Genomic DNA, 27,707 nt, shown 5'->3' on the forward strand with positions numbered 1-27,707 from the left:
ATTTATTTATTTTACTTGTCCCTATCTATTCTATTTATTTTATTTTGTCAGTATGTTTGGTTTTGTTCTCTGTCTCCCCCTTTTAGACTGTGAGGCCACCGTTGGGCAGGGACTGTCTCCAGATGTTGCCAACTTGGACATCCCAAGCGCTCAGTCCAGTGCTCTGCACACGGTAAGCGCTCAATAAATACGATTGGATGATGATGATGATACGCTTGTACATATTTATTGCTCTATTCATTTATTTATTTTACTTGTCCCTATCTATTCTATTTATTTTATTTTGTCAGCATGTTTGGTTTTGTTCTCCGTCTCCCCCTTCTAGACCGTGAGGCCACTGTTGGGCAGGGACTGTCTCCAGATGTTGCCAACTTGGACATCCCAAGTGCTCAGTCCAGTGCTCTGCACACGGTACGCACTCAATAAATACGATTGGATGATGATGATGATACGTTTGTACATATTTATTGCTCTATTTATTTATTTATTTTACTTGTCCCTATCTATTCTATTTATTTTATTTTGTCAGTATGTTTGGTTTTGTTCTCTGTCTCCCCCTTTTAGACTGTGAGGCCACTGTCGGGCAGGGACCGTCTCTCTATGTTGCCAACTTGTCCTTCCCAAGCGCTTAGCCCAGTGCTCCGCACACAGTAAGCGCTCAATAGGACTGATTGACTGATTGATGGCTGCACCTGTATATATGTATATTTTTGCACGTGTTTATCACTCTATTCATTTACTTATTTTACTTGTCCATATCTATCCCATTTTATTTTGTTAATATGTTTGGTTTTGTTCTCCGTCTCCCCCTCCTAGACTGTGAGCCCGCTGTTGGGCAGGGATTGCTTCTAGATGTTGCCATCTTGTCCTTCCCAAGCGCTTAGTCCAGTGCTGCGCACACAGTAAGCGCTCAATAAATACGAATGAATGAATGACTGGATGAATGAACGAACGAACGAACGAACGAATGAATGAATGAATGAATGAATGAATGAATGAATGAATGAATGAATGAATGAATGAACGAAGGGACTTCCGCCCGCCCGCCCCGGGGCGTCACGGCGGCGCGCCGCCATTGGCCCGCGCGGCCCTGAAAAGGCGTCGGGGGGGCGGGGGCGCGCACGCAGCGTGGTGACGCCATCACGCAGCGTGGTGACGCCCGCAGCGTGGTGACGCCCTCGAGGCTGAGGCGGCGGCGGCGGCGTGCGTCGCGCGGCGCGGGCTGAGGCGATCTCTCTCCTGAGGGGCGGACGGTGAGGCGGACGGCCGGCCGACCGGCCGCCATAGCTGTCCCTCCCCATCCCCTTCCCCTTCCTCAGCCCCGGGCCCGGTCCCTCGCGTCTCCCGGTGCCTCGGACGGACGCAGACCTTCCCCAGCCCCGGTGAGTACCCTTTTTCCCGTCGCCGGCCTTCCCCTCCTCCTCCTCCTCCTCCTTCATGGCCTCCCCCCCAAGGCCGGTCCTCAGACCTCCAGCCCGTCTGAAAATACCATTCTCCAAAATGTCCCGTTGCGAAAGGCAGATCAGGACTGTCGTCCCCCCGTTCTTCGCTATCAATCATATTTATTCTTCGCTAGCCATCAGTCAGTCGTATTTATTGAGCGCTTACTGTGTGCGGAGCACTGCGCTGAGCGCTTGGGAAGGACAAGTTGGCAACGTATAGAGACGGGCCCTACCCAATAGTGGGCTCACAGGCTAGAAGGGGGAGGCAGACAACAGAACCAAACATACTAATAAAATAAATAGAATAGATACGGACAAGTAAAATAAATGAATAAGTAGAGTAATAAACGTGCAAACATCATCATCATCAATCGTATTTATTGAGCGCTGACTGTGTGCGGAGCACTGGACTGAGCGCTTGGGAAGTCCAAGTTGGTAACATACAGAGACGGTCCCTACCCAACAATCAATCAATCAATCGTATTTATTGAGCGCTTACTGTGTGCAGAGCACTGGACTGAGCGCTTGGGAAGGACAAGTTGGCAACATAGAGAGACGGGCCCTACCCAATAGTGGGCTCACAGGCTAGAAGGGGGAGGCAGACAACAGAACCAAACATACTAATAAAATAAATAGAATAGATACGGACAAGTAAAATAAATGAATAAGTAGAGTAATAAACGTGCAAACATCATCATCATCAATCGTATTTATTGAGCGCTGACTGTGTGCGGAGCACTGGACTGAGCGCTTGGGAAGGACAAGTTGGTAACATACAGAGACGGTCCCTACCCAACAATCAATCAATCAATCGTATTTATTGAGCGCTTACTGTGTGCAGAGCACTGGACTAAGCGCTTGGGAAGTCCAAGTTGGTAACATACAGAGACGGTCCCTACCCAACAATCAATCAATCAATCAATCGTATTTATTGAGCGCTTACTGTGTGCAGAGCACTGGACTAAGCGCTTGGGAAGGACAAGTTGGCAACATAGAGAGACGGGCCCTACCCAATAGTGGGCTCACAGGCTAGAAGGGGGAGGCAGACAACAGAACCAAACATACTAATAAAATAAATAGAATAGATACGGACAAGTAAAATAAATAAGTAGAGTAATAAACGTGCAAACATCATCATCATCAATCGTATTTATTGAGCGCTGACTGTGTGCGGAGCACTGGACTGAGCGCTTGGGAAGGACAAGTTGGCAACGTGGAGAGACGGTCCCTACCCAACAATCAATCAATTAATCAATCAGTCAATCGTATTTATTGAGCGCTGACTGTGTGCGGAGCACTGGACTGAGCCCTTGGGAAGTCCAAGTTGGTAATATACAGAGACGGTCCCTACCCAACAATCAATCAATCAATCAATCAGTCAATCGTATTTATTGAGCGCTTACTGTGTGCAGAGCACTGGACTGAGCGCTTGGGAAGGACAAGTTGGTAACATACAGAGACGGTCCCTACCCAACAATCAATCAATCAATCGTATTTATTGAGCGCTTACTGTGTGCAGAGCACTGGACTAAGCGCTTGGGAAGGACAAGTTGGCAACATAGAGAGACGGGCCCTACCCAATAGTGGGCTCACAGGCTAGAAGGGGGGGGGACACAGACAACAAAACCAAACATACTAATAAAATAAATAGAATAGATATGGACAAGTAAAATAAATAAATAAGTAGAGTAATAAACGTGCAAACATCATCATCATCAATCGTATTTATTGAGCGCTGACTGTGTGCGGAGCACTGGACTGAGCGCTTGGGAAGTCCAAGTTGGTAACATACAGAGACGGTCCCTACCCAACAATCAATCAATCAATCGTATTTATTGAGCGCTGACTGTGTGCGGAGCACTGGACTGAGCGCTTGGGAAGTCCAAGTTGGTAACATACAGAGACGGTCCCTACCCAACAATCAATCAATCAATCGTATTTATTGAGCGCTTACTGTGTGCGGAGCACTGGACTGAGCGCTTGGGAAGGACAAGTTGGCAACATATAGAGACGGGCCCTACCCAATAGTGGGCTCACAGGCTAGAAGGGGGAGGCAGACAACAGAACCAAACATACTAATAAAATAAATAGAATAGGTATGGACAAGTAAAATAAATGAATAAGTAGAGTAATAAACGTGCAAACATCATCATCATCAATCGTATTTATTGAGCGCTGACTGTGTGCGGAGCACTGGACTGAGCGCTTGGGAAGGACAGGTTGGCAACGTGGAGAGACGGTCCCTACCCAACAATCAATCAATTAATCAATCAATCAATCGTATTTATTGAGCGCTTACTGTGTGCGGAGCACTGGACTGAGCGCTTGGGAAGTCCAAGTTGGTAACATACAGAGACGGTCCCTACCCAACAATCAATCAATCAGTCGTATTTATTGAGCGCTGACTGTGTGCAGAGCACTGGACTGAGCGCTTGGGAAGTCCAAGTTGGTAACATACAGAGACGGTCCCTACCCAACAATCAATCAATCAATCGTATTTATTGAGCGCTTACTGTGTGCAGAGCACTGGACTGAGCGCTTGGGAAGGACAAGTTGGCAACATATAGAGACGGGCCCTACCCAATAGAAGGGGGAGGCAGACAACAGAACCAAACATACTAATAAAATAAATAGAATAGATACGGACAAGTAAAATAAATGAATAAGTAGAGTAATAAACGTGCAAACATCATCATCATCAATCGTATTTATTGAGCGCTGACTGTGTGCGGAGCACTGGACTGAGCGCTTGGGAAGGACAGGTTGGCAACGTGGAGAGACGGTCCCTACCCAACAATCAATCAATTAATCAATCAATCGTATTTATTGAGCGCTGACTGTGTGCGGAGCACTGGACTGAGCGCTTGGGAAGTCCAAGTTGGTAATATACAGAGACGGTCCCTACCCAACAATCAATCAATCAATCGTATTTATTGAGCGCTTACTGTGTGCAGAGCACTGGACTGAGCGCTTGGGAAGGACAAGTTGGCAACATGGAGAGACGGTCCCTACCCAACAGCGGGCTCACAGTCTAGAAGGGGGAGACAGGCAACAAAACAAAACATATTAACAAAATAAAATAAATGGAATAGATATGGACAAGTAAAATACATAGAGTAATAAACATGTGCAAACATATATACATATATACAGGTGCTGTATAGCACCTGTATAGCTAGCCATCAATAAGTCAATCGTATTTATTGAGCGCTTACTGTGTGCAGAGCACTGGACTAAGCGCTTGGGAAGGACAACTTGGCAACATAAAGAGATGGTCCCTACCCAACAGCGGGCTCACAGTCTAGAAGGGGGAAACGGAGAACCAAACCAAACATACTAACAAAATAAAATAAATAGAATAGATATGGACAAGTAAAATAAGTAAATAAATAGAGTAATAAACATGTGCAAATATATCATCATCATCATCAATCGTATTTATTGAGCGCTTACTGTGTGCGGAGCACTGTACTAAGCGCTTGGGAAGGACAAGTTGGCAACATATAGAGACGGTCCCTACCCAACAGTGGGCTCACAGTCTAGAAGGGGGAGACAGAGAACAAAACCAAACATACTAACAAAATAAAATAAATAGATATGTACAAGTAAAATAAATAAATACAGTGATAAATATCTACAAACATATATGCAAATATACAGGTGCTGTATAGCACCTGTATAGCTAGCCGTCAATCAGTCAATCAATCGTATTTATGGAGCGCTTACTGTGTGCAGAGCACTGGACTAAGCGCTTGGGAAGTCCAAGTTGGCAACATATAGAGACAGTCCCTACCCAACAGTGGGCTCACAGTCTAGAAGGGGGAGACAGAGAACAAAACCAAACATATTAACAAAATAAAATAAATAGAATAGATATGTACAAGTAAAATAAATAATAATAATGATGGCATTTATTAAGCGCTTACTATGTGCAAAGCACTGTTCTAAGCACTGGCGAGGTTGCAAAGTGATCAGGTTGTCCCACGGGGGGCTCACAGTCTTCATCCCCGTTTTACAGATGAGGGAGTTGAGGCACACAGAGAAGTGAAGTGACTTTCCCAAAGTCACACCGCTGACAGTTGGTAGAGCCGGGGTTTGAACCCATGATCTCTGATTCCAAAGCCCGGGCTCTTTCCGCTGAGCCATGCTGCTGATTTATAAATAAATAAGTAGAGTAATAAATATGTACAAGCATATATACGTATATACAGGTTCTGTGGGGAAGGGGAAGAGGTAAGATGGGGGGATGGAGAGGGGGACGAGGGGGAGAGGAAGGAAGGGGCTCAGTCTGGGAAGGCCTCCTGGAGGAGGTGAGCTCTCAGTAGGGCCTTGAAGGGAGGAAGAGAGCTACCTTGGTGGATGGGCAGAGGGAGGGCATTCCTCCTCCTCCTCCCCCTCCTCCTCCCCTACTCCCCCCCCCCCCCCCCCCCCAAGGCTGGTCCTCAGACCGCCAGCCCGTTTGAAAATACCATTCTCCAAAATGTCCAGTTGCGAAAGGCAAATCAGGACTGTCATCACCCCATTCTTCGCTAGCCATCAATCAATCCATCGTATTTATTGAGCGCTTACTGTGTGCAGAGCACTGGACTAAGCGCTTGGGAAGTACAACTTGGCAACATATAGAGACGGTCCCTACCCAACAGTGGGCTCACAGTCTAGAAAGGGGAGACAGAGAACAAAACCAAACATACTAACAAAATAAAATAAATAGAATAGATATGTACAAGTAGAATAATAAATAAATAGAGTAATAAATATGTACAAACATATATACAACTGCTGTATAACACCTGTATAGCTAGTCATCAATATCAGTCGTATTTATTGAGCGCTTACTGTGTGCAGAGCGCTGTACTAAGCGCTTGGGAAGGACAAGTTGGCAACATATAGAGACGGTCCCTACCCAACAACGGGCTCACAGTCTAAAAGGGGGAGACAGAGAACAAAACCAAACATACTAACAAAATAAAATAAATAGAAGAGATATGTACAAGTAAAATAAATAAATAAATGGAGTAATAAACCATCCCTTCGGCAATAATAATGATGGCATTTGTTGAATCAACCAATCGTATTTATTGAGCGCTTACTGTGTGCAGAGCACTGTACTAAGCGCTTGGGAAGGACAAGTTGGAAGGGATGGCTTTCCCTTCAAGGCCCTACTGAGAACTCACCTCCTCCAGGAGGCCTTCCCACACTGAGCCCCTCCTTCCTCTTTCCATCAATCAATCGTATTTATTGAGCGCTTACTGTCTGCAGAGCACTGTACTAAGCGCTTGGGAAGTACAAGTTGGCAACATTTAGAGACAGTCCCTACCCAACAGTGGGCTCACCCCCCCGCCTTACCTCCTTCCCCTCCCCACAGCACCTGTATATATATTTGTACGGATTTATTACTCTATTTATTTTACTTATACATATCTATTCTATTTATTTTATTTTGTTAATATATTTGGTTTTGTTCCCTGTCTCCCCCTTCTAGACTGTGAGCCCACTGTTGGATAGGGACCGTCTGTATATATGTTTGTGCATACTTATAACTCTATTTTACTTGTACATATTTGTTTATTTATTTTATTTTAATATGGTTTGGTGTCTGTCTCCCCCTTCTAGACTGTGAGCCCACGGTTGGATAGGGACCGTCTCTAGATGTTGCCAACTTGTACTTCAATCAGTCAGTCGTATTTATTGAGTGCTTACTGTGTGAAGAGCACTGTACTAAGCACTTGGAAAGTACAGGTTATCAATCAATCAATCAATCGTATTGAGCGCTAACTGTGTGCAGAGCACTGTACTAAGCGCTTGGGAAGTACAGGTTGGCAACATATAGAGAGCGCCCCATAAATACGATTGAATGAATGAATTTGTTAAGCGCTTACTATGTGCCAAGCACTGTTCTAAGCACTGGGGGGGGGGGGGGATACAAGGTGATCAGGTTGTCCCACGTAGGGCTCACAGTCATTTGTTTTGTTGTCTGTCCCCCCCCCCCCCCTTCTAGACTGTGAGCCCGCTGTTGGGTAGGGACCGTCTCTAGATGTTGCCGACTTGTCCTTCCTAAGCGCTTAGTACAGTGCTCTGCACACAGTAAGCGCTCAATAAATGCAGTTGAATGAATAAATCATCCCCATTTTAATAATAATAATAATGATGATGATGGCATTGTTAAGTGCTTACTATATGCAAAGTACTGTTCTAAGCGCTGGGGGGGGGCGATACAAGGTGATCAGGTTGTCCCACGTGGGGCTCACAGTCATTTGTTTTGTCTGTCTCCCCCTTCTAGACTGTGAGCCCGCTGTTGGCTAGGGACCGTCTCTATATGTTGCCAACTTGGACTTCCCAAGCGCTTAGTACAGGGCTCTGCACACAGTAAGCGCTCAATAAATATGATTGAATGAATAATAAGAAGAAGAATTAATGGCAATTTATTAAGTGCTTACTATGTGCAGAGCACTGTTCTAAGCACTGGGAAGGTTACAAGGCGATCAGGTTGTCCCACGAAGGGCTCACAGTTTCAATCCCCATTTTACAGATGAGGTAACTGAGGCACAGAGAAGTGAAGTGACTTTCCCAAAGTCACACAGCTGACAATTGGCAGAGCCGGGATTTGAACCCATGAACTCTGACTCCAAAGCCCGGGCTCTTTCCACTGAGCCATGTTTTGTTGTCTGTCTCCCCCTTCTAGACTGTGAGCCCACTGTTGGGTAGGGACCATCTGTATATGTTGCCGACTTGTACCTCCCAAGCGCTTAGTACAGTGCTTTGCACACAGTAAGCGCTCAATAAATACGATTGAAGGAATCATCCCCATTTTAATAATAATGATGGCATTTAAGTGCTTACTATGTGCAGAGCACTGTTCTAAGCGCTGGGCTGGATACAAGGTAGTCAGGTTGTCCCATGTGGGGCTCACAGTCATCATCCCCATTTTAATAATAATAATAATGATGATGGCATTTGTTAAGCACTTACTATGTACAGAGCACTGTTCTAAGCACTGGGGGGGGATACAAGGTAATCAGGTTGTCCCACGTGGGGCTCACAGTCATCATTCCCATTTTAATAATAATAATCATGATGGCATCTGTTAAGCGCTTACTATGTGCAGAGCACTGGGGAGATTACAGAGTGATCAGGTTGTCCCACTGGGGGGGGCTCACAGTCTTCACCCCCATTTTACAGGTGATTGTTAAGCGCTTACTAGGTGACAAGCACTGTTCTAAGCACTTGGGGGGATACAAGGTGATCAGGTTGGCCCACTGGGGGCTCACAGTCTTCATCCCCATTTTACAGATGATTGTTGAGCACTTACTATGTGCCAAGCACTGTTCTAAGCGCTGGGGGGGGATACAAGGTGATCAGGTTGCCCCACGGGAGGCTCACAGTCTTCATCCCCATTTTACAGATGATTGTTAAGCGCTTACTTGGTTGCCAAGCACTGTTCTAGGCACTGGGGGGGATACAAGGTGATCAGGTTGGCCCACGTGGGACTCACAGTCTTCATCCCCATTTTCCAGATGAGGTCACTGAGGCCCAGAGAAGTGACTTGCCCAAGGTCACACAGCAGACGTGGCGGAGCCGGGATTAGAACCCATGTTGCCGGCTTGTGCTTCCCAAGTGCTTAGTATAGTGCTCTGCACACAGTGAGTGCTCAATAAATACGACTGAATGAATGACCTCTGACTCCCAAGCTCGGGCTCTTTCCGCTGCGCCACACTGCTTCTCTGCAATGGAAGGAGGACAGTCCGTGGGGCCACCCCTTCCCCCTCACCTCCCCTCCCGGACCCTGGAAAGAGGGTGGCCGGAGCCTCCATCATTCTTCTTCGTATTGTTGTATTTGTTAAGCACTTACTTTGTGCCAAGCACTGTTCTAAGCGCTGGTGTTGATACAAGATAATCAGGTTGTCCCACGTGGGGCTCACAGTCTTTATCCCCATTCATTCATTGAATCATATTTATCGAGCACTCACTTCATTCTTTCATTCAATCGTATTTATTGAGCGCTCACGTCATTCGTTCAATTCAGTTGTACTTATCAATCAATCAATTGTATTGAGTGCTTACTGTGTGCAGAGCACTGTACTAAGCGCTTGGGAAGTACAAGCTGGCAACATATAGAGACAGTCCCTACCCAACAGTGGGCTCACAGTCTAGGAGGAGGAGACAGACCACAAAACAAGCAACGGAGGCCCAGAGAAGTGAAGTGACTTGCCCAGAGTCATACAGCTGATAAGTGGCCGAGCCGGGATTAGAACCCATGACCTCTGACTCTCAAACCCGGGCTTTTTCCATCCAGCCACGCTGCTTCTCCATGGACGGTGACTACTCTGGTTCTTTTGGGCCTGCAGATGGGTGAGGTGGGGGACGGCCTCTTCCTCCCCCTTTTTTTTGTCCCTCTGTCTTTTTTAAGGGGCTTCCAGAGGGGCAACAGCTGGCCCCACATTGCTCGCCCTCTGTGCGGTCGCCTCCTTCCTCAAACACCATTTCTCTTTCTCTTCCCATGTGCCCCAAGGAGGTGGTGATGGTGATAACAATGGTACTTGTTAAGCGCTTCCTCGTGCCAAGCACTGTTCAAAGCACTGGGGTAGCTCCAAGGCTGCCCCACGTGGGGCTCCCAGACTTGATCCCCATTTTCCAGAGGAGGAAAGTGAGGCACAGAAAAGTGAAGTGACTGGCCCAAGGTCCCCCGGCAGGCATGTGGCAGAGTCGGGATTAGAACCCACATCCTCTGATTCCCAAGCCCGACTCCGACTACTAAAACCTGAGAAGGAATTTGCTTCAAGTGACTGCGGAGTCGTGTGAGGGTGCAGGTTGGAAATCCCCAAATTTGGCACATTTGGGGGTCGCTTGCTCTCCCGTCAGCGACCCTAGTAATGCTTTGATTTTAGAAACTTGGTCGCCGTGAAAGAGCCAGATGAGTTTTAAGGAGGTGGCATTCGACCAGATGTTTTTGACCGTCTTCAGTCTGCTTTCGAAAAGGAAATGGGAGTTCCGGGGGTGTCCCAATTTAAGTTCCACTGATCAGGAGTGAGTTGTCTTGACCGTCCTATTACACTATGTCTTCGGTGTCGAGAAGGAGGGGGTTTTCTGTTAAAATGGCTCTTTAACTGCTTAAGAACTGTGGAGTACTGCCTTGGCTCCTGGTAGGAGAGAGAGAAAGTTTCGATAAATCTTTTGTATAACTTTAATTTCCTTTAAAGTTCTGTGCCATTTTCGAGTACATTTACATTAGATAAAAACGTACTGTTGGAATAGAAGTATCTGTTTTATTTTAGTTGGAAGCGCTGGAATCTCATGAAAGGAAGGAGTTTTGTTACTTGTTTTTCTCCACGCCATAATTAAGGGATTGTATTACTGCATAGATAATGATTGAACGGAAAAGGTTACACCTACACGTCAAGAACAACAGTGCGATGTATGATTGTGACTCTAAGGCGCACACAAGGGCCAAGGCGGGGTTGACTTTTGACGAAGAACAAACTCAGCTATTCATTTAACAACGCGTGATACACGAAAGCATTCAAGGCAGCTTAACCCTCTTTGGAATGCTGGCCCCCAATTTTTCTCATTTAAATCATCCCTAGATTTTTCCACTTCGCCGAGAGCTCTCGAGTGGCTTTATTACCTTCCTCCTGGAAAGCGTCTGCCATTGAGGCTATTCATATCCGTGCAAGATTGATGAGCGAGGTTTATATTCATGCAGTACTGTGTAACCGAGGTTCGGAGCAGGCATGGGGAAACGCGGCTTTACATGTAATCTCTCGGGTTTCTGTTTAATTCATTCTTTAGCGTTAAAGGCAGTTTGACCATTAGAATGCTTATGTCTGGTTTTTGGCATTTCCTATCCATTATCCTGTGTTCGTCTGTTCACTTGCTTAGCAACTAACTTATCAGAAACAAGGCATGTAGAACATTCATTTAGACTGTGAGCCCACTGTTGGGTAGGGACTGTCTCTATATGTTGCCAATTTGTACTTCCCAAGCGCTTAGTACAGTGCTCTGCACATAGTAAGCACTCAATAAATACGATTGATGATGATTTAGTCGTACTGAGCGCTTACTGTGTGCCAAGCACTACACTAAGCGCTTGGGAGAGTACAGTATAACAGATACATTGCTTCCCACAACGAGCTCACAGTCTAGAAACCAGTAGGTAAGAGTATAATTAATCAATGGTATTAAGCACTTATTGTGAGCAGAGCGCTGAACTAAGCGCTTTGGAGAGGACAATACAACAAGAGTTGATAGACACAATCCCTACCCACAAAGACCTTACTGTCAGAGAGTCTTACAGGTCAGAGATGACAACCCTGAAAAGTAATTTTCTGTAGAGCATTAAGTTGCTGCTGTTGCTAGTCAGGTTGCTTTAAAAGTCGTTATTTATAGTTTTGATGGAATTGAAAGTTTGAACTGTGGTACTTATTGGGTATACCCTGCAAGCTTGCTTAAAAATGGTTGGGAGATTTTAAAGAACGGTTTGTTTTAGTTACAGTGGTCAGGGTGCGCTTGCTGGCACCTTCTGAAGTACTATCCATCTCATAACAAGTGTTTGAAAAGTAATCATTCTTATGTAAACACCCTCATATTTGAAGCATTAAGTAATTTAATAATGATGTTTTTGAGGCAGTAGAGTTCTCATGAAATGGTTGGCAGACCACCAATGACAGGCCTAGAAGGGGTTACTGATTCAGTAAACGTTTGACCCTTTTTTTGGGGACGTTCTCTGAAATGACTTTTTTTCCCCCTAGTCTTATATTTTTGTAGACTGTGAATTGACTATTCATCAATGGCATTTATTGAGTGCTTACTGTGTTCAGGGCATTTTACTAAGTACTTGTGAGAGTACAGTACAACTGAGTTGGTGGGCACGTTCCCTGCCCACAATGTTCTTGCAGTCTAGAGGAGAAATCTGATAAGACTAATTTACTCAATCATTTTGATTGAGCGCTTACTGTGTGCAGAACATTGTATTCAGCACTTGGAAGAGTACAGTATAACAATGAATAGACACATTCCCTGCCCACAACAAGCTCATTTTTCACCTGTTCAGCAGAATTCAAAAATATTTTGAAAACCGCCTCCAGGCAGTGTTTAAGGGACAAGCAAATTGCAAATCTGGATACCTGGGCATTAGATGTTTGGGATGTTGAAACTCTTTCTCCCAAATAAATGGGAGTTTCTTAGCAAGGACTGTGTATGTAATAAATACCCCATGGGGGGAAAATTACTTTGCAAATGGTCAAAAGAAAATCCGTTTGAAAAAAGATCGAGAAATTAACGGTCGTTACCTAGAGCATGGGTCTGAGAGCCAGAAGATTGTGGGCTCTAATTCTGGCTCTGTCACTTGTCTTCTGTGTGGCCTTGGGCAAGTCACTTCTTTGTGCCTGTTACCTCATCTGTAAAATGAGGCTGGATACTGTGAGCCCCATGTCGGACAGAGACACAGTGCAAACCAAAATTTACATGCATCCAACCTAGCACTTAATACAGTGCTTATGTAGTATATGCTTAACATATACTACAATTATTATCCCCTTCCCCGTCTCCCTCCCCCCCACCCCCGAAAAATATTCAGTGTTAAATTTGAGGTTGCACTATTTAGTAATATTCTGTTACTATTTCTGCAGTAATCCCCCTGAACCAATAAGTCAGTTTGGTGCCTTGATATAAAACATTTTACTATTACTTATAGATATGGCTCGTGGACAGCAGAAGATTCAGTCTCAGCAGAAAAATGCCAAAAAGCAAGCTGGACAAAAGAAGAAACAAGGACACGATCAGAAGGCTGCTGCCAAGGCTGCTTTAATATACACCTGCACTGTCTGTAGGGTAAGGGAAATTGAAAGACAGAGCCGTCTGATGGGCGACTCTTCTTAAGTGGGGTGACGTGTTGGCCTCTCTGATAAAGGAAATGTTTCCCTGGAGCTAGCAGGTCAGATGGCTAATGGCCCTAGACATGTTTTTCGTAAAACCACAATATGTTAGTGTTTTTCAATATTAACTTATATTTGGTAATACGGATATAAGAGTAAAGATGGTTTCTATGGGCACGTGCCCAAACTGGCACCTTACAAGGAAATTGTTCCCCATTTGCTGATTTAGCTAGTGTGGTTTGTAAAGTCTGAATAACTTTCCTGTGTTTAACTTGAAACGTAGATCCAGTCTTCCTATAGTGCAGGGGTTGCCTTATGTTCAAGCTGACATTGCGTTCAAGCTGTTTCTTCCCACACCGTATTGCACCATAATAATAATAATGGCATTTAGTAAGCGGTTACTATGGTCAAAGTGCTGTTCTAAGCACTGGGGAGGTTACAAGGTGATCAGGTTGTCCCACGGGGGCTCACAGTCTTAATCCCCATTTTATAGATGAAGTAACTGAGGCCCAGAGAAGTGAAGTGACCTGCCCAAAGTCACACAGCTGACAGTTGGCGGAGCCGGGATTTGAACCCATGACCTCTGACTCCAAAGTCCTCTTTTCCATTGAGCCACGCTGCTTCTTTTCTTCTTCTGTTTGGCTTCTCCATAGCCAAACAGGCATGCATTTTCAGATGGCCATTCCCATAACCAAAATGCCAAGTAAAAACATGGTATGATGGAACTTAGTCTATATCATCCCTGCTTGCCATTCACCATAATCTGCGTGTTTCCCTGACTTGATTCTGCCATTCTACGTTAGTAGAGATTCAAAACAGAAAAACTCCTAAGCAGTCTTAAGTTCTGTGTTTGTAAATGATCGGTGGCCAAGAAAGGTTTGCTCTGTCCTCCCTAGTGGTTGAGTGGGATCGACTATGACTTCTGAACTAAGATGAGCACAGGTGATTAGGGATTGATTATGTTTGGAAAGTCATTTTGCCGGGAAAGCTGAGACTATTCACTTGCTCCATAAAATAGTCCCACCCAATATCTAGGGGAATACTCATTACCTGAATAAAGCTTGTTTGTTTTAGCCTGTGGTCCTCACAAGATAAAATAGGAACACTTAAACAACTGAGAGGTTTCGAATAATCTGATGAGTGGAGTGAAATTTAATAGTAAAAAAATTAGTATGGCACGGATCAGTGAAAGTGGAAATAAACTGTAATATAGAGCCTGATATTTTTTTAATCTTAGTTAACTTAATATGCTGTTGCTCATATGGGTCAGCAATATACATTTAGAACAGCAGGCCTGTGTCTTATTTCTTAACACAGAAATAGTTACCTGATATGAAGTAATTTAAGAAAGTGGGGCTTTGAAATAGGAAGCACATTCTGGTTTAAAGCTTAAAACTTGATAATTTTTTTTTTTCCCGTGATTCAAACCTAACCATTATTTTTCTCCCTTCCCCCAACCCCCTTCATTCCCACTAGACACAAATGCCGGACCCCAAGACCTTCAAACAGCACTTTGAGAGCAAACATCCTAAGACTCCACTTCCTCCAGAACTGGCAGATGTGCAGGCATAAAGTTGTTTACAGGTCATTGAATTTTTTTTGTTAGATAATGTCGGGGTTATACACAAGGCCGTAACTCCTGTAATTGTAACAAGAAGCTCTCCCTTCTGGCTGAGACTCAGCAAATATTCCCTTTCCAGAAGTTAATGTTTAACTTCATAATTGTCCTAAAAGCCCATTTTTGCAGACCACTCACACCATCTCTTCAAAACATCAGAAGTATTTTAAAGTTGTACTGCTGCAGCAAAAAAAAAAAAAGAGAGAGAGAGAATGAATCTGGCCAGTCTTGGTCCTGGAGAGGAAAATATTTGTCACTTGGAAGAATAGTTAATACAGCTGTATTCGAGACTTGCTCCCAGAACTGATTCAGACTAGTATAGTATGAGTATTCCACTTAAATGCCAAGTGAAAATTTGGTGCCCTCATGGCAAAATTCAGGCATGTACAGGATAATTCTGGTAACTGCCGGAAACGAATCACACTTTTGCTTAGGCGTTTTGAATGGTCCATTATCAAACTGGTCAGACCCATTATCGTATAGTAAAATTAGCTGAAGATGAATCGAATGGGAGACTACTTGGTATAAAACCTGAAAATGTCAGTGCCTGGTTTGCTTGGTTTTTGCAAATCAAGGCTGTAAATAGGAGAAGTATTGTGCCATAGTTAAATTCATTGAAAGTTATTCTTATGTCTTGTAGGTGAATTCATGGCACCTATTGACTCTTCTACTGTCTCAAACCTTAGGTAATAAACCTGCAGCTGCTTTTCTAACAAACTGTTAATCGGCAAAAATAAAGGGGCTACAGAAACACTCATATTTTTATGCTGTTCCCTTTTGGGCTTCATGCAAAGACAATTCTGTGTAAATGTACAGTTGGGTCCTGATTTGGAAATCCTGAAAATCAGTCCATTCTTGTTATAAGAAAAAAAATTTTTTTACACTTGTAATTATATTGATGTTCATATTGTGTAAAATAACTCATTTAATAAAAGTAGTACTTTGATTTTACAACCTCACAGGACAAATTATTGTAGCAGTTCTGTTCCAGTTTTCCATGTTACCTGCCTTATAAAAGTCTATTGAAGACACCAGCTTGAATTGGAAATGTTTCATTCCCATCTTGACACCAAGTTTGGTGTGTTTTAATCTGGAGCAGACTCTTGTAGTAAATCTCCTACCATCAATTGGCAGTAGTGATCAGATGAGGTTTAGATTTTGAACTGCTGCTTTGGGGGGATGTTTAATGATTACTTAATTTCTGGACTCAACTCAAGTAATTAAACTTCTTAAAATCCTCGTTAAGGATCATGTGCCATTTCCCCCCTCTGTTTCTCATTCCCTGTTTCCGGTGTTGTACAGTTTGGAATGGGGTATTTTTTTTTCCGGAAAGGGAATTACTCTGGGCTCAGCCAGTTAATCCTCATCCATAAACTGTGGATGTGAGGTGTTGATATGTACACCCTTAGAATTTTGGAAAGATGACTGAAAAGGCTGAGTTGATACAGATTCCTCCTTGAAGCAAGGTTGTCTTGAACAGGCAGTATCACTGACCATTTTCTGTAAGATGTACTTAGGCTATAAATGTAAAAACAGAAACTCTGAATTGTAATAGGTCATCTGTTTCTAGTTTTTTGAATGGACAGTGGTTTTTTTTAATGTTAATTTGAAAATAGAAATTAAACCACCAGTTAGTTTAAAAATATTATTTTCAAAAATGCTCAATTGCCAAAAGACAAATCAGGAGTGTCTTGCCCTGATCATTGACTAGATATCTGTATTAGCAGCAAGAGTATAATTATTTCTTTTGTAACTGAGCTAAGTGCCCTTTTGGAAGTCATTTTAATATTTTTTTTTGAGGCGTGCATTTTAGGATAGTTCCTAAACCCCAAGGTCATGTGTCCCATAAATGATTTTGGGGATGTCATGGGAGGATGTTGGCAAAACACTGAAAAATTAAGAGCAGCATATATGTAGGACATGGCTGGTTTTACTCTGTAGAAGTACACATTCATGTTGGAAATAATGCTAAATGAGGGCGTTCAGGTGGTTGTGGAGATTCTGCAAAGGCAGAGAAACTGGATTTAGTCATTTGCTTGCTCTAATCAAATGTTCCAAATTCATACTGAGAATCCGTTAATTCAAGTGGTTTAAGTTTTTAAAGGGCTGTATTACTAGGAATGAACACCACTCAGATTCACTGGTAAAATACCTCTAAAAATGGCATGTTGGACTGGTACTCCAGAGTGCTCATCTGTATCCATGACCTATGTTTAGCCCTACTTTTGATCCACTGACACCAAATGCTGCCCCTTTTAACACCCGTCACCACAGTTCTGTCTTGCATCTAGGTGGGTGCGCATTCTACCCTCCCCTGTATATCTCTACTCATAAAAATAAGTCTTCTTATAAACCTTAGGGAAAAATTACAGGGTGGGGCTGGGTCTATAAAGAGTTTGCTGAGCATTTGACTAGAATGTTTTCATGATTTAACGCTCTCTTCCACTTCCCAAATGTTGATCACCAGAAGCCTAGAATTCTTGCCTTCAGTTATGTGCTGAAAATGGGAAAATTGTTAGTGTTGCTATAGGTACACTGCTTTATGCTATCTTGCTTTCTCGGTAGTAATGTCATTTTATTCAAAATGATTCTGACACACCTTTAAATTTCAATTTAAGATTTGATTTTGTTTAGTAACTGAATAAAAGACGTCTGTGTTCAGCTCATTCTTGTGAGCTGTATCAGAGATAGGAAAAATAGCTGCAGTTGCATAATAACTTTTGTTGACTTCCAGTATGTGAATTGTTAGTATTATTAACTGATACTTTTTTGTTATTAAGCCTTCTTCAAGGGAAATCTTCAGTTTTTACACACAGAACCCTGTTTAAATATTTTTGTAATTTGAAGTGTCCTATTCCAGATTAAGTCAAAGCCCACCACAAAATTGTAACGGTGTCTTCAAGGGCTTCATTAAAGTACACTGAGGAGGGGATTTATTCTTTTTGCATTTGTAAATCTTCCCGTCTATTGCTCTAGGAAGTGGGCTAAGCTTGTTACCACTCATTCCACTCATTCACGTGGCTCTACCCCTGTCAGCTGACACACTGGAGACTCAGATGTGTACTGTAATGTATTATTAAAGAAAACATTAAAAGAAACTAAACTATTGTAAAATCTATTTTCTTGCTTGTTACCTCGAGGGGGTTCCTCCCTTAAAATCATTTCAGACTCCGTCGCTTCAGCGAAGTTCTCTGGCAGTGGAGACCCGGACTCCTTTCTTTCTCCTTTCCACACGCTTTAGTCCGCCCCGTTCCTCTCTATCAGCAGGGTATTTTAGGAGCGGGAGAAAGCAGTTGGGTGTCTGACATTCTTGGCCCTTGCTGTGAACTGGCATGAATCCCAATTTATGGCTGAGTGGAGAGGGGGGAGTGTGGTGTGAATGCATATTAAGAATTATGCAGAGGCTGTTGGTGTTTGCATAGGGCAATAAACAACATCCATTGATAATATTTCAACCTCAGATGACCTTGATGGCATTTTGAATGTCACTTGGAAGCAGAGGACTCCGTATTTAAATGCTCTGGGCAGCTGGTTAAATCCCACGCTCCCATTTCAACTCAAAATGAGCCCAGGGAAGATATGAGACGGGAAGACTGAATTTGCAAGTTTTTTCCACTGATTTAATTGTTTAAGGATTTTCCTGATGGCATTATAAGCATTCAGAGAGTCGAAGAAGGAAGTCCCGTTTCAAAGCACATATCACTGAAGACCATTACTAAGGTGTTTTTGTTTACTCTGCTTGTTTGATCAATTGTTTGCTTTTACCGGTAGTGCGTTGTTTCAGAGAAGCATTAGATCTCCAGGGAAGAAGCTGTTTTAAAACTTGTTTTATAGTTCTGTATGTCATGTTTGGAAACATTTTGTAATTACAAGTCAGATTAAAAATTTAGCCGGTTGTTTGTAGATGTGGAGCTTGTTGCTGTTTTGATTGTTGTTAAGACCCATCCATTACACATTCTCCCAATTACCCAATTAGAATTTAGAGCTATTTTAAGGAATATAGTTACATTCAGCTGGCTTTGCTGCAGTCTCCTATTTTGAGATTTTTTTTCATGGGGTTGCCATACCAAGTCAAACGTTAGAAAATAAGGCATTATATTTTAGGCCAAGTAAATATACGTTATCCTCGACTGGGCCGTAATGAGCAATGGAGAATAGTTGGTCCTAGCCCTTTTGTTTTGAATTTAATCTAAAGCAAACTGCCTTAGAGTCAAAGCTGCAGGCTTTCCCACCAAGACTTCCAAACCGTACTAAACAATTACCTGGTTCACACCCAAAGGACATAACGTTCTCTTAGTTTGTGTCAAAAAGTACTTTGAAGTTAACTTGGAGCCCTTAGGCCCTCTGGGGTCTATTAAGGGGGGTGGGCAGCAAAGGAGTAGCTTCTTCCTGGTGAATAAAGTGATCCCAAGGGGTGGAGCACAGGTGGAGGAGAGTCTATTTCCCCACAGCTAGTTTTAGGAAGGTTATTGCATTTTGGAGCCAATAACAGCCTTGCCTGGAGTAGCGTGCGGGAATAGCCCTAGTCTGCTCAAGATCTACTGAACTGCTTTTCTATATTTAGTCTTTCACTGTATGGCTCGCTCCCTCCGATGTCCCCACCATCGAGGCAGTACCTCCTGTTAGTCACGGTTAGGTCTGAATCAATGTCCTTGCACCTCTCCCCTCCACTTGGTTCAGAGCTCTGCACCTTGCAAACAGCCCTTAGAGGATAGTATTGCTATTACTATTTAAAAAAAAAAAAAAACTTACACTGAATTAGGAAGGTTAGAAATTTTTGCTCAGATTACTATCAAATTTTAATATTTTTCCACAAATCTAGAAAGCTGATTTGAATATGAGCATTTTGGCACATTTCTTCCATTTAGTCTTGAGCCTAAGCGGTGGCTTTTTTTTGTTGTTGTTTTTTACCCTCTCTTTTTAGTGTCACTTAATGCTTTCAAACAAAGTTGTGCTAAAATAGACACCTGCGCATTACTGAGTCTGAAAATGTTACCTGGTTTTTCACTTTATTGAGACTTAATGTGCTTGGTAAAGCTGACTTTGGGATTTAAAATTTTGAATATAACGTGTTTTCTGTATCTTTATATCTGTGATTCATTACATAGCATTACTTGTACTTCCCTACGCTTAGTACAGTGCTCTGCACAAGTAAGCGCTCAATAAATACGATTGATTGATTGATTGTTAGCATTAGTTAACCATCTTACACTATCAAATGACTAGTGTTTTCTTTATGTCTTGTGCTTTTCTAAGCACACTGCTGCTAAAATGTGTGTTTCTAGGAACATACGATACAATCTCATTTATTGGGACGATTCAGCGTACGGAAACATGCCATAGTTAGTGTTCCACTTTGGAGTACATAGTATGTGTTCACAGCTGGAGTAGGCTCCAAGCTTACCAGAAAATAAGTTCTATGTTGTTGAATCCGATTTTGCAATGAGATTTTTTTCTTAATTTAATGATTGTGGTATTTAAGTGATTTAAGTGCTTGCTGTGTGCCAAGCACTGTATAAGCGTTGGAGTAGATAACAGTAAATGCATATCAGGCACAGTCCCTGTCCCCCCGGGTTTAAAGGCTAAAGAGGGGGAACAGGTGTTGAATTCCCATTTTACAGATGAGGAAACTGAGTCTCAAAAGTTGATTGACTAGCCCCACAGCCCATAGAAGACATAAGGCCTCTGACTCCCTTAGTATAGTGCTCTGCACACAGTAAGCGCTCAATAAGTACGGTTGATTGATTGAATGACTCCCAGCCCTGTGCTCTTTTTAGAAAGGGAAAAAGTCCAACCTAGTTTAAAAATCTATTTAAGTGTGCATTTATGGGGAAATTTTTAATATCACCTAAGCAAAGACACCCTGGATTGCTGTAGTAGTCACCCTTCCAGGTACCCTGTGAATACGTGCACAAGTGTTTCCTTCGAAAGTGCAGCAGAATGAGCCCAAACAAATGTGGGAGGTGGGTGGGTCCAAAGAAACTTGCTCTAATCGAAAGGCTTTATTGAAAACACGCTGCAGAATTGAGTGGGCCCTATTTATGCATCCATAGTTAGAACACTGAACAACAAGATTAAGGTTCAAAATCTTCCATAAAGCTTTGACCCTTCTAAGAGTTTATTGTAAGGCATTTGCCCATGAATAGTGTAAAAAGTCCACAAAAATTCCCAAGTAGACTTTACTGCTTTGGTTGAATTCCACTTGGCTGAGCCCCAGGTTACTTCTGAAGAAGTGAAGCAATTTCGTTCAAATGTCAAGTCTCTAGCAATTTGCACCATTTCTGTCCTGGGCTGATTGATTTCTTATGTTTTAAATACTTGACTTTATTCCAGTAGGACTAGGCTATTAGAGGAGAGTATTGTAGTAATAAGAAACTCTGTTATGCACTAAATGTGGCCACTGGAGTGAGATTTGAAGATATTGTTGATGATGATGATGATGATAACAGCAGTGGATAGAAGACAGTTAGGCCTGATGCATATGGTCCATATGGTCCTCTTCATTAAGTTTGTTGCAGGCAAGGAGCTTGTCTACCAACTGTTCATTCATTCACTCATTCAATCGTATTTATTGAGTGCTTACTGTGTGCAGAGCACTGTACTAAGCGCTTGGGAAGTACAAGTTGGCAACATAGAGATGGTCCCTACCCAACAGCAGGCTCACAGTCTAGAAGGGGGAGACAGACAACAAAACAAAACATATTAATAAAATAAATAGAATAAATATATGCAAATAAATAGAGTATTAAATACGTACATACATATATACAGGTGCTGTGGGGAGGGGAAGGAGGTAAGGCAGGGGAGATGGGGAGGGGGAAGGGGGGGGAGGAAGGAAGGGGCTCAGTCTGGGAAGGCCTCCTGGAGGAGGTGAGCTCTCAATAGGGCTTTGAGGGGAGGAAGAGAGCTAGCTTGGTGGATGTGCGGAGGGAGAGCATTCCAGGCCAGGGGGAGGACGTGGGCCGGGGGTAGACGGCGGGACAGGCGAGAACGAGGCACAGTGAGGAGATTAGTGGCAGAGGAGCTGAGGGTGCGGGCTGGGCTGGAGAAGGAGAGAAGGGAGGTGAGGTGTGTCGGGGGGGGGGGGTGAGGTGATGGACAGCCTTGAAGCCTAGGGTGAGGAGTTTTTGACTGATGTGTAGGTTGATTGGTAGCCACTGGAGATTTTTGAGGTGGGGAGTAACATGCCCAGAGCGTTTCTGAACAAAGACGATTCGGGCAGCAGTGTGAAGTATGGATTGAAGTGGGGAGAGACACGAGGATGGGAGATCAGAGAGGAGGCTGATGCAGTAATCCAGTAAGGATAGGATGAGCTATTGAACGAGCAGGGTAGCAGTTTGGATGGAAGGGAAAGGGCGGATCTTGGCAATGTTGCAGAGGTGAGACCGATAGGTTTTGGTGACAGCTTGGATGTGAGGGGTGAATGAGAGCAGAGTCGAGGATGACACCAAGGTTGTGGGCTTGTGAGAGGGGAAGGATGGAAGTGCCGTCAACAGTGATGGGAAAGTCAGGGAGAGGGCAGGGTTTGGGAGGGAAGATAAGGAGTTCAGTCTTGGACATGTTGAGTTTTAGATGGCGGGCAGACACCCAGATGGAGTTGTCCTGACGGCAGGAGGAGATGCGAGCCTGGAGGGAGGGAGAGAGAGCAGGGGCAGAGATGTAGATTTGGGTGTCATCAACGTAGAGATGAGAGTTGAAGCCGTGGGTGCGAATGAGTTCACCAAGGGAGTGAGTGAAGATCGAGAACAGAAGGGGACCAAGCACTGAACCTTGGGGAACCCGTACAGTAAGGGGATGGGAGGGGGAGGAGGAGCCCACAAAAGAGACTGAGAATGAACGGCCAGAGAGATAAGAGGAGAACCAGGAGAGGACGGAGTCTGTGAAGCCAAGGATGGATAGCGTGTTGAGAAGAAGGGGGTGGTCCACACTGCTGCCGGGGGGCTGTAACACCCGCGGAAGGGCACCGCCGCGCGGCGGGCAACCCGCGGGCCACCTGCCCGAGAAACCCGGCCTTCCCAGCTGTTCTACAACTGTTATAATACAACTGTTATTGTATTATACTTTCCCAAGTGCTTAGTGCAGGGCTTTGCACATAGAGCTCAGAAACCACCACTGATTGCTCGCAGTGATAAAGATAGGCTCCTGGTCCACCATGAGCCCACTTCTTCACTATGAGGGTGGGAAGAGAGACAGAGGAAGGATAACAGTAAATTTGGCGAAAGCAGTGAGAAGGCAGCAAACTTAACCCGGCATGATAATCTTTGGTCCCAGTTGCCACAACTTTCCGGGAGTTTAAGATGTTAGGAGTGCAGGCTCGCCACCTCCTCTTCCTCCTCATACTCCCAACTCTTGGGGTTCAGGGAGAGAAGGGCCTAGTCTTCTTGGTGAGGGCAAATGGCTACTGGAATTTGGCCTCAGCCACCCAGCAAACCTGGAAGTCCTGATCATCATCATCAATCGTATTTATTGAGCGCTTACTGTGTGCAGAGCACTGTACTAAGCGCTTGGGAAGTACAAGTTGGCAACATAGAGACAGTCCCTACCCAACAGTGGGCTCACAGTCTAAAAGGGGGAGAGATGATGGTTTTGAGACTCCACACTGGAGTCTTAGCTCCATTTTTATTCATATTCAATGCTTTGTTTGTGTCAAGTTCTTTGTCCAGGGCTGGGGTAGATACAAAACGATCAGGTGGGATACTGTCCTTATCCCTCTTGGGGCTCAAAGTCAAAATTGGAGGGAAGGAATCCAGCTAGAAAACGGGATTCTTAATATATGAATCTGTGATTGGAAGTTGAAGTGGTATGGGACCACCACTAGGATTTGGCATGTAAAGGAAAACATTCGAGCCTTGATGAGTGCTTTGGGCATGGACACAGCCCTTTTTCCCGACGGCATCATGAAATATCCACGTGGTTGCCCGTTGTCAGAAGAATGTTCCCCAACTCCCAAACTGGGTGATGTTAGGAGTGAAAGATGTACTTTATGGGGGATCTTAATTCCAACTTAGGCTGAACTCGAGCAGTTCCTTGCAGATCATAAATTTTACTCTCACGTGAACATTTCTAGTCTTCCTTTCTCCATGTCTTACTTCATGTGATTATTTACTGAGGCTATGGAGTTGTGTGAATTTACAATATCCTCCAGCGAATTGATAGAACTGGAGAAAAGTAGCCCAGCCTCTGCATTTCCCATTACGCTCCGAACTGGTCAAACTCTTCCTTGATTTCTGGGCCTGTTCATAATCAGGGCACCGGTGGAATAGGGGGAAGAATTTGGAATTTAGAAACATCGTGGCCTAGTGAACAACCTGGGCCTGGGATTCAGTGGGACCTGGGTTCTAATTCCTGCTCTGCCATTCATTCATTCATTCAATCGTATTTATTGAGCGCTTACTGTGTGCAGAGCGCTGTACTAAGCGCTTGGGAAGTACAAGTTGGCAACATGTAGAGGCGGTCCGTCTGCTGTGTGGCCTTGGACAAGTCACCTAACTTCTCTACCTCAATTACCTCATCTGTGAGCCTCATGTGGGACATGGACCATGTCCAACCTGAGTAGCTTGTATCTACCCCAGCGCTTAGTACAGTGCTGGGCGCACAGTAAGTACTTAACAAATACCATGGGGGGGAAAATGTTTGAGGATTTTGACCAGTTATTTTCCATCTCCACTGCAGATGAAGAAGCAAGAGAGAGAGGGTTCCCGCTGCAGCCCAAGGAAGTTAAGCTGGAATACCATCTGAGGTTTGAACCAAAGTACCCGGAGTAGGTAGGCTCAAACTCCCACTCCAGGATGAGGAAACAGGGGGCTTGATTAGATAGTACGGTCTTCTGTGTTCTCCTTAAAGTGCCCTTTAAACCACTTTGTCCTTCATTTGGTCTGTCAGCCCTCTATCTTTGTGAACCAGTTCACCTCATGCCTTGAAACTGGGAAAATTTTGCCAAAATAAGTTAATAGAAAAGAGATTTCTTTTCTTCCCATGGTATTTAAGCACTTATTGAGAGCCAGGCACTGCACTAAGCACTGGGGTAGAGGCATGCTAATCAGGTTGGATCCAGTCCTCGTCCCACATGGGGCTCGCAGTCTTAATCCCCATTTTACAGGTGAGGTAAATGAGGCACCGAGAAGTGAAGCGACTTGCCCAGAGTCACACAGCAGACAAATGGCAGATCTGGGATTAGAACCCAGGTCTTTTGGACTCCGAGGCCCATGTTCTATCCATTAGGCCATGCTATATTCACTAAATAGTTTCTAGAGGAAAGATAGGTTGTAAACTGGTGCATTTAATTTACATTTAATTGCAAGGCATCCTGAGGCTAGTGGTATAGGGATTAGACATAACAATGCTTGAAACGCAGCATGAAAATGTGTTATCTATATATTCTGCCCATCTTTATTCATCAAGCTTCAGCAAATCTTTTTCTTTCATTTAATAATAATCATGGCATTTGCTCAGTGCTTACACTGAGCACTTTATTAAGTGCTGGGGTAGATGTAAGTTAAATCAGGTTGAACACAGTCCCTGTCCCATGTGGGACTTGCAGTCTAGAGGAGAAGAACTGGTATTGAATCTCCATTTTACAGAGGCACAGAGAAGTTAAGTGACTTGCTGAAGGTCACCCAACAGGCAGGGAACATATCTACCAACTCTGTTGTTTGTACTCTCCCAAGCGCTTAGTACACTGCTCTGCCCACAGTAAAGCGCTCAATAAATAGTTGAGCCAGAATTAGGACCCAGATATCACGACCCCCGGACCCATTCTCTTTCTACTTGGTCACACTCCTGTTTAGTACAGTGCTCTGCACACAGTAAGCGCTCAATAAATACGATTGATGATTGATGATGATGATTCCAAAATCACTTTTGTGATAAACATAAACGCCTACAAAGATAAGTAAAGTCTTACTAAAGTTCTAGCACCAGACAATTCATAGGACAAATTTTATATGAGCCCCTTGGGACAACCTGATCACCTTGTAACCTCCCCAGCGCTTAGAACAGTGCTTTGCACATAGCGCTTAATAAATACCATTATTATTTATTATTATTCCTCTGGAAATCTAACCCCTAAGTGTCCTTGAATTTACAAATGATATCTGATTACCAAATTTTCTTTTCCTCTTGTAGAGAGCCAGAGCAATACCTCATGAACACCTGTTGGCCTGACATTGATAATGCCCATAACTGCCTTGCCCATCATTAAAAGCTTCATCCATAGCTCGCACAACAAAGCTTCCTGGTTTTTGTAAATCTGGTGGTTGTGGTGATGTCTGTGTGTGCTTACACACAGAGTTGTCCTGTATCCTTGAAAACGATGCCACAGACGGTGGTGGTGTGCATTTATGGGTTGTCTGAGTGACAAAAAAACCAGTCTTGTGCTGGTGGGTGGCGGGCAGGGGAGGTTGCGAGTGCATGTGTGTGTACTGCTCACTCTTCCTCCTTGTATGTGGTAAGTCTGTTTTACTAAATCATAAATAAAATCTATGACTCCATTCTACCCCTTTATGGAAATGGAACGGCCCAACTGCAGAACTCTGTCACCTGCGTGTCACAGGCTAAACTTTAAACCACCCAGGAGTGAAATTCATTTAGTTCCATGATTAGGGAGAGGTGGAATCGAAGAGTGTTTACTTGTGGAGTCGGTTGAGGGGCCACTTGGAATCGGAAAGAGAAAACTCTCCACTGAGGTCCCCTGCACAAAGAACTCAATGCCACTGATGAGGATGAAGGTTTGACCCTCTCAGTTTAGAGAGGTTCTATGATAATAATAATAATAATAATGTTGGCATTTGTTAAGCACTTACTATGTGCAAAGCACTGCTCTAAGCGCTGGGGGGGATACAAAGTGATGAGGTTGTCCCATGTGGGGTTCACAGTCTTAATCCCCATTTTGCAGATGAGGTAACTGAGGCTCAGAGAAGTTAAGTGACTTGCCCAAGGTCATACAGCAGACATGTGGCGGAGCCGGGATTCGAACCCATGACCTCTGACTCCAAAGCCTGTGATCTTTCCACTGAGCCACGCTGCTTCTCAATAATAATGATGGAATTTATTAAGCACTCCCTATGTGCCCAGCACTGTTCTAAGCGCTGGGGAGGTTACAGGGTGATCAGGTTGTCCCACGGGGGGCTCACAGTCTTAATCCCCATTTTACAGATGAGGTAACTGAGGCCCAGAGAAGTTAAGTGACTTGCCCAAAGTCACACAGCTGACAATTGGCGGAGCCGGGATTTGAACCCATGAACTCTGCCTCCAAAGCCTGGGCTCTTTCCACTGAGCCACGCTTAATGACGTTGGTATTCGTGAAACGCTTACTATGTGCCAAGCACTGTTCTAAGCACTGGGGTAGATACAGAGTAATCAGGTTGTCCCACGTGGGGCTCACAGTCTTCATCCCTGTTTTACAGACGAGGGAACTGAGGCACAGAGAAGCTAACTGACTTGCTTAAGGTCATACAGCCGACAAGTGGCAGAGCTGGGATTAGAACCCACGACCTCCGACTCCCAAGCCCGTGCTCTTTCCGCTAAGCCACGCTGCTTCTATCCCAACTTCCTCCTCAGTTCACTCGTGTGTTGTCTGTGTGTGGTATTTGTTAGGCACTTACTAGGGGCCAGACACTGTACTGAGCTCTGGGGTAATGATGATGATGATGATGGTATTTATCAAGCGCTTACTATGTGCAGAGCACTGTTCTAAGCGCTGGGGAGGTTACAAGGCGATCAGGTTGTCCCACGGGGGGCTCACAGTCTTCATTCCCATTTCACAGATGAGGTCACTGA

The 27,707-nt window shown here is 44.1% G+C and overlaps 1 protein-coding gene across 7 annotated transcripts; it reads left to right on the top strand.

Annotated features, from left to right (window-relative positions):
- Positions 1-1,234: 1,234 nt before the first annotated feature.
- Positions 1,235-26,158, top strand: ZNF706 (zinc finger protein 706). 7 transcript variants are annotated; one of them, XR_005450348.1, is made up of 6 exons: positions 1,235-1,382; positions 13,132-13,268; positions 14,789-14,896; positions 15,571-15,616; positions 24,603-24,694; positions 26,055-26,158. XR_005450348.1 is itself a non-coding variant. In XM_038744741.1 (4 exons), exons 2-3 carry the CDS (start codon positions 13,134-13,136, stop codon positions 14,882-14,884), a joined length of 231 nt encoding a protein of 76 aa, XP_038600669.1. In that variant the 5' UTR covers positions 1,235-1,382; positions 13,132-13,133; the 3' UTR covers positions 14,885-14,896; positions 15,571-18,038. The 7 variants fall into 7 exon arrangements, 2 of the variants coding, with proteins under 2 accessions (XP_038600669.1, XP_038600668.1); XR_005450347.1 differs by having other exon boundaries at positions 14,789-15,616; XR_005450350.1 differs by having other exon boundaries at positions 14,789-15,616; positions 24,603-24,669.
- Positions 26,159-27,707: the final 1,549 nt, after the last annotated feature.

The sequence above is a fragment of the Tachyglossus aculeatus genome, chromosome 4 (assembly GCF_015852505.1).
Source record: "Tachyglossus aculeatus isolate mTacAcu1 chromosome 4, mTacAcu1.pri, whole genome shotgun sequence".
Taxonomy (NCBI): domain Eukaryota; kingdom Metazoa; phylum Chordata; class Mammalia; order Monotremata; family Tachyglossidae; genus Tachyglossus; species Tachyglossus aculeatus.